This window comes from Phaseolus vulgaris, chromosome 6 (genome assembly GCF_000499845.2).
Source record: "Phaseolus vulgaris cultivar G19833 chromosome 6, P. vulgaris v2.0, whole genome shotgun sequence".
NCBI classification, from domain to species: domain Eukaryota; kingdom Viridiplantae; phylum Streptophyta; class Magnoliopsida; order Fabales; family Fabaceae; genus Phaseolus; species Phaseolus vulgaris.
Window position 1 is genome coordinate 5353467 of NC_023754.2, and position 7834 is coordinate 5361300.

At 30.0% G+C, this 7834-nt stretch overlaps 1 protein-coding gene across 1 annotated transcript; it reads right to left on the bottom strand.

Moving 5' to 3' along the window:
* Nucleotides 1–1237: 1237 nt before the first annotated feature.
* Nucleotides 1238–7513, bottom strand: LOC137830987 (L-ascorbate oxidase-like). Its single transcript, XM_068638441.1, has 5 exons — nt 7037–7513; nt 6812–6904; nt 5973–6185; nt 4362–4556; nt 1238–2296 (listed from the first exon to the last, which is right to left on the bottom strand). Exons 1-5 carry the CDS (start codon nt 7295–7297, stop codon nt 1340–1342), a joined length of 1719 nt encoding a protein of 572 aa, XP_068494542.1. The 5' UTR covers nt 7298–7513; the 3' UTR covers nt 1238–1339.
* Nucleotides 7514–7834: the final 321 nt, after the last annotated feature.

The following is a 7834-nucleotide window of genomic DNA, read 5'->3' on the forward strand; positions in this document are numbered from 1 at the left end:
TGTTCATCATAATAGGCCATATCAACGCTTCAACCAGTTTGATATCATTGGCCTGAGAAAGAAAGGTAATGAGATTTGAAGATGCATGTGGATAGCTATAATATGTGGATATGGAATCATAGAAAGAAAGTGATATTGAGAGACGCAGAGAATTGATAAATCATAAATACCCAATTAATACAACTTTCTTCTATCCTAATTGGTGCTTAATCCTTTAGAAAGTCTCAAATCAGTTAAGTAAATCTTTTATATTTTGATGCAAGCTACAGTACATTTTCTTATTGGGTTTGAGATATGTCTTCAGAAAGGTTCTGCAGATTTTGCTCCTACATGTAGAATTTTGGTGTTGTATCATGTTACCCTTTGAGGTTTGACATAAAAGAAAAAGATTTATTTGATACCAGTAAAAACATATGCTTGACACTATATTATAATAATATAATAATATTTAAAATTAAAAAATAATTCAGATATAATTAAAATATTATTTTGTTTGTTTATAAAATGGATATTTTCTTAGTGTTACCCGACATAAAAATGTGAAGGGAATCGGTACTATCACAGGTTTTTCGTTGTAATTATGCATTTTTTATTTTCTGTATGTTTTTACTAAAGTTGTGGTAATGCTCCAAGTATAATTATGCGTAGAAAATAAATGTTAAACTACTTGTGAAAACCTGATTTTTTTTTATATGTAATTGCATTAATGTTGTGGGTTGAGGTGTTTAAAGATAATTTACTTAGCCAATGTATTTATGCTGAGAACATAGTTTCTGTTTATGGAAAGAGGTGTATATTTTGTTGATTTGTAGTTGGAGAGTCAAGGCATAGCTACAGGAATCTTGGAGAGTTTTGAGGTTATTATTATATGTTTTGGAGTCTTTTTTTTTTTATATATATGGATTGAAGTATTCTATTACTCTAATTTATTAAATTCTTTATTACCATAAAAAAACTAGTTAGAGCATCCCTAATGCAAGCCCTCATTCTTTATTTTTATTATTAATTATTGCTTTAATTTTATTATTAGTTATTGCTGTTAAAAAATGGTTAAGTGTTTGTGTCCAAAGTACATAATTATTAAATAATCATTGTACATAAATATATCTTAGGTATATAGTTTGAAGCATCTAAGAACTTTGTATAAAATATTTTCTTACCGATAATTTTGTTTTTAAATAAAGAACGACTTACAAAAGTTTCTGTAAAAAATAAATATAGATTAAAGAAAGAGAGATTTAGAAAATGCATATCAAAATCTACAAGAATTTGGAAAGGGAACAAAGGAATAATATACTTAACAAATTCAGACTCTGTTAAAAACATGTAAGTAGCTAGTTTAGTGTCCATTTTCTACTAGCTTCTTCCCGGTAAGCCCACAAGTAAGGGCTTCTCTTGGGATTTTTCCAACTTTGTGAACACCCTCAGCAAAAATCACACCCATTCCCATGTGCAAATGTGGTTCAATGTGACAATGGAAGGCCCAAACTCCTGGGTTATCTGCCTTAAACCTCAATGCAGTCCAACCATATGGAAATATCACTGCTGTGTTCCTCAATGGTGCATGTGTCAAGTTGAATTTCTTCTCATCACCTTGTTTGAATTTGCCTTCTCCATACCCCAAAACCCAAAAGTCATGCCCATGCAAGTGCCAAGGGTGAATCTCACTACCATTTCCACTCAATTGGTTTGCATTTTGCAATATCACATCAACAACCTCGTTAAGGTTGAACTTGTACACCCCATTGCCAATGGTTGAGTTAGGGTTCACAGGAGGGTTGAAAATGTCATAGTCTTGAGGGAAGGTCACAGGTGGAGGTGTTTGATCAAATGCATCGTTTAGTTTGAACTTGATGGAGCCCAAGTAAGGGGTTGGTGGCAATGTTAGGGACACGTTGTTAATGGACCATTTGGTGAACCCATCAACGCGATTTTGGGTGTTGAGGAGGAAAATTGTACGATCAGAACGTTTTGGAGGTTGTGGGGTTCCCATCTTGGCAATGATTTTCTTGGTGAATGCTTTGCTACGTTCAAAATCATTCCAAAGGGGTGTGAGGGGTGGTGGAGAAGTTGGAAAAACTGATGCAGAAATTGTCTTGTAGTTTAGAATGGTTAGACCTTGTGTGGTGTTAGGTTTTCTTCCTCTAACCCCAATTGAAAGCCAATAATTTTTCTTTGGATCTTGATCTGTGCGAAGGAGAACTGAGTAGGTCTCACCAGAGTAAATATCCATATCATCAATCACAAATGGTGTAACATAGTTTCCATCAGCTTCCACAACAACAAGTTTGTGATTCTACAACATAAAGAAATTTGGTGGGACTGTTAGTTGATTCATAAAAGTGAAATTTATGATGGCACCAATTGTATAATAAAGTGAGAATTCATTCGCCAATATGTCAAAAGACTTTTGAGAATTGATTTGCTTTCTCTTTGAGGAATTTTGTAAACTAGTTTTCTGTTAATTAGAGTGTATGAAATATATATTGTATGTTATAAAAGGAAGAAACACAATTAGTTTGTTTCAGAATATTTATGAAGAAATCACTGTTTACTTTATTCTTTTTATTAATTTATATTCACTTATTTTCTTACAGAATTTTTTAACTAGTTACACCTTCGAATTATATTAAGAAAATAAATTTACTAGAACTTGGTAGTATATATTTTTCTTCAAAAAAACAAGTACTTGTTAATATATATTTTAGCAAACCCTTGGAATCTTAATGATTACATGTACTTTTGCTTTTATTCTCCTAAATTTTCCTATATTTTCGACACGTCATTATATTTTACCAGTGTGTGTACGACAGCAACTCAGTGAGTCCCATTGGTATACATAAAACCCTAATTTCCAAATACAGACCATTCTTTGAAGGACAAATAATTGCCACTATTTTCTAACACCTCCCATAGTTACCTTTATACATCTATTTAATTCAACACTAGAATACTTTCCTTTCTTGCCACTATTCCCATTTTACTTTATTCTCTAAGGTGTTTTCTTTTGGCACTACTTTTACAATACAATAATCAATAGTTTATGTACAGAGTATGTAATACTTTTTTATATTTTCTTTTAATTTGCAGAATAACTTTTTATAGTTATCATAAAAATCATAGTCATCCATAACTTCTAACCAATTGTGAATATAAATTTTTATAACTGGTATTATATAAAATTAAATTCCCAAAAGCTTGCTGTTGTTGAACTTTTTTGAATAGGAAAAATGCTTCATATATTTGACTATATATATTTGATATTTTTCCACTTTAAAAAATGATAGAATCTGTAATTCTTCTAAAAATATACACAAAATTAACGTGTTAATTATGTGCAACTATTATTTATAGTATAAATTTCTAATCCATTAGACTCCTTCAAATTCCAATACAATGGTCTTTTTTTTGGATGTACACAAAAAAAGTCATGCATTCACATTAAACTTTTTTTCTTATAACACTACAAGAAAATCATGAAATAGAAACCAATTTTTAGATACCAAAATAATTAGTTACAATAGAAACTAAAATAGAGACCATTTTAGAAACTAAAAAAAAATTAGTTTCTAAATTAGTTTCTATTGTTTTCTATTATTGTTAAATAGTTTCTAAATTGATATCTAATTAGCAACTAAGGTTTTAAGTACCAATTATTTAGTTTATAAATTTGGTAGAAAAACCTTGGATGCTAATTAGATACCAATTTAGAAACTATTTAACAATAATAGAAAATAATAGAAACTAATTTAGAAACCAAATTTTTTTTAATTTTTAAAATGTTCTTTGGTTTCTACAAATTATTTTCTATTTCATAATGTTATTGTAATGTGATATATGAAAGGTACACCATTAAAACCATCTTTTTCTATTACGTGTTTTCCATTTTCAACTTCCATGATGATACGTGAGTCAAGTCTCTATTACCTTAACACCAACTAACACTTAAATTATTATATTATTAGTAACCAAAAAATTAGTAATAATGTGATGAATTACTGTGGGTTTCTCCATTTTTCTCATTTTGGTTTGAGTGAGAATAATGTAAAATATCTTATACTAATTAACCTCATCAAACGTCTGATGGTCACCAATTAAGATGTATGTGCATGACACTTTTACGATTCAAAGTTAAAAATAGAAAACCAAAAAAAAATAAGATGCAATATATATAGCTAGGTTAATAAATATAGAAAAATGATACATTAACATTATTATAGTAAACAATCCTTTTTTTTTATCTAAAATTTCAATTTTTATATGAAATAATAAAAAATATATTTTTTATATTATTAATTAAATATTGTATACTGAACATGTTGTCAACATATCATTCTATTCTTCATAAATATAGAACTCACCGAAATGGCTAAGTTGAGTGCAGCAAGGGAAGTGGTGCTGGCAACCCTAATCCTGTAGGTCTTGTTTGGCTCTACATGAAGAATTTGAGGTGCACATTCTTCACCACCTTTAAATTGGCACTCGGGAAGAGTGGTGTTTATGAATTTAGCTGCCAGAGAACAATTGAATTGTCCCCTTCCATTGATCAGCAGACTCTGAAATGGTGAATTTTTTAGTAAAGAGTGAGAATTAGATCTTAGAATTTTTTTATCACAATGAATTAAATTATTTAGAGTATTTGAAAAATACTCTAACCGCATATAAAAATAGACAGTTATATTCTTCGAAAAAGATAAAAAAAATATCCTCTTTCACAAAAAATCTATTCTACCCCAAAAGGGAAATTCCTGATTTTATATGATGATACAAGCATCAACATTACAGACTACAACTTTTCTCAAAAAAACTAATAACTCAAATTAGTATGGCTACAAAAACCAAACATGCCACTGATCAATAGTCAGTTTCTAGAATGTGTAGGTTCCTTTTTTTTCTTTGTATGTTTCTTTTCTTTCTTCCTTTTGAGTGAATAAAAAAGCTACTACTAATGCACTATTAAATTGCACATTATATGTATGTGGAACAGTCTGAAATTAAATAATAATTTTTAAAGTAATGTGAAACTACATTGTCTTGAAATATGTTTTGGAAAGGGAAGAGAAAAAGAAAAAGAAGATAGGGTAGGTTGTGGAGGATTCAAAAAGATGCCATATTATAAAAATCCAACCCTACTTTAACCAAATGGGTCACATGTGCATCTTTTTTCAAGATTACTTTGGGAATTTGATATGATGTTTTGATTTGGTTCTGATACCTTTAAATCACAATCATCATTTCTTTTTTTGTCATACGCGGAGGAAAAGTTGACATGGTTATTTCAATTGCTTCATGGCATAATATAAGCCTTTTCTTTTATTTAATTGCATTTGTTTAATAGCAAGATTTTAGAGTTTTATATTTTCAATTGTGTTAATTAAATATTTTTAATATAATAAATCCGCTATTTAAGATTTTATTTAAGATTTTAAGCGTAACAATGTGAATGGAATGTATAAGTATCTAAATGTGTCATTTTCATTAATGTTATAAGTCATTATTACATCATGAGATTATTGTCAGGGTAATTAAAATCATTAGATTACTAGATATAGAGAATTCATTAAAATAAAATCTAAGAGATTAAAAATACTATAATTGTAATACTTAATAGATCTAAAGTGTTATTATTATTTTTATTATTTTTTTATTACTATATAACTTATAACAATTTATATAAGATATGCAAAAGGTAGAAATTTTTTTTTCAGGTTTATGCTTGATTAGAACTATTGATGACCAGTTGTCGGTCTTATGTCAACAGGCTATAGTTTTGCAAAGAGGTAAGTTTTAAAATGTCTACACATATTTGGATTATATATATGCTTTGGACTTTTTTAGGAGGTTAGGTTGAAATAATAATCTTGGTATAACATTCCCAAAATTCATCACATTTATTTATTATTTTACTGATAAAAAATTTGCAAAAAAAATAGAATAAAATGTTCCTTCTATTAATCTAATGAAGTTATTACCTGAGGTTCACCAATCCATTTTAATGGTATGGAAGAGAGACCAACTTCTTGTTCATGTGAACTGGTGTGCCAGAAATCACTGAGAAGGAGGTTGAACTCACCATCATAATGAAATGCTTCTTTTTGTCCCTTTGGCAAATCTACTATCAGTGAACCATACAACCCTGCTGATCTTTGCATTCCATGGTGTCCGTGATAAAAATATGTTCCAGGCTGCACCATATAAATTAACACCCATAAAATTAATATAATATTATATAAAATATCTCCAAAATTATTAGAAATGATGACACATTTTTCAACCAAAACTTTTATAGTAACAGATTTGTAAGGTTTTTTATATATATATTTTTATTCATTGACTCCAACCTAGACAGCTTTGAAACTTATGGCCAGATATTCCTAACTTTCATTTTCCTCCACCAACCATAACTTTGGGCTGAAAATTCAAAGGATTAGGACATACGATATCTAAGCAGTTGAATGGAAAAAATAAAATACATTCAGCACCTAGATTATCACCATTCTTTTGATGATATGATAACCCAATAAATAATCTGTCTTCAAAAACAGTCAGAGATACTACTATTAAATACAGTGAAAAACTTTCTGGTTTACTCTTTTTCTATATATGGTACTGTGTATCCACACACCTTGCTTGGTTATAAAACTTTTAAAATGTTTATCAGAATTTGCATCATATAATTCCTTCTTTGACAGCTTAGTTCCTGAGTTTGTATTTATTGGTTTTCCCTTCTGTTACTCTCTATCAATGTACAAATGGATAATATAGAAGCATGTGTTTTTCTTAGTTACAACAAGTAGAGAAATGTAATTACCCTCTCAACTATAAACCTGTAGTGAAAAGTTTCTCCTGGATTTATAGCACACTGTGAGATAGCAGCAGTTCCATCTGCCCAAGGAGTTCCAACCTGCATAACCAAAATCTAGAATTAATAAGGCAGTTTTGTTGAGAACTAGGCATAGTTAAAGGCCATAAGTTTGAGATTTGTTGAGATTATGATGCATAAAAGAGAGTAAAAAAGAAAAGAAAAGAAAAGAACCTGTCTGATTCCATGCCAGTGAATAACAGTTCCCTCAGTGAAAAGCTTGTTGGTGAGAGCAATGTGAAGAGTGTCACCAACTTCAGCCCTAATAGTTGGCCCTGGAAACTGCCCATTGATTCCCATCACAACGTGTTCCAAACAATCTGGCTTTCTCATCATGTACTCCACATCAAACCTGTAGTGCCTCACCCTTCCTCCAACTGAATATTGTATCAGCCCCAACCATATGCACCAAACCAAAACTGCTTTCAACCCCATTATTCTCCACGCAAACACAAAACCTTACCAATACCACCGAGGTCTCAGCTACCAGAAGAACCTATTGGTGAAGAAAAAGGAACTGAAAGATATAGAATTATCAATAAAAGAACATTCAGAGGATTGAGATTGTGTCTGAATGGTGATACCGTAGGATGGGTAGCCATATACATATATATATAGTGAGACAGGGAAGGTGCTTTGAAATTTCACCTCATGCTGTTGAGTTGTTTTGGTGGCTATATTAATCTTGCAAATTACGTGTGTAACTTTTTTGAATGTATCAACTGTCAACTGGTTCTGCGTATATTCCTTTTATTTTAATGAAAGAATTAGGTATGGATTTTTATATAAAAATATGTTTGAAGCATAGTATATACATATATACATACTGGTCAACTTTAGGATGACAAAGTAATAATACAAGGAAGTCGTTGATAAATATTTATGACTTATATTTTGAAAAATTTCTCCCTACATTTTTAAGACAAAAAATAAGAAGAAAATTAATTACAAACCCTACATTTTTATGTTCAC

Coding starts and splice junctions, on each gene's coding strand:
- LOC137830987 (XM_068638441.1), bottom strand. CDS start 7,297: ATGGGGTTGAAAGCAGTTTTGGTTTGGTGCATATGGTTGGGGCTGATA. Junction 6,186..6,811: donor ACAGGTTTATAGTTGAGAGG/GTAATTACATTT, acceptor TATATGGTGCAG/CCTGGAACATATTTTTATCA. Junction 4,557..5,972: donor AATGGATTGGTGAACCTCAG/GTAATAACTTCA, acceptor TCACCATTTCAG/AGTCTGCTGATCAATGGAAG.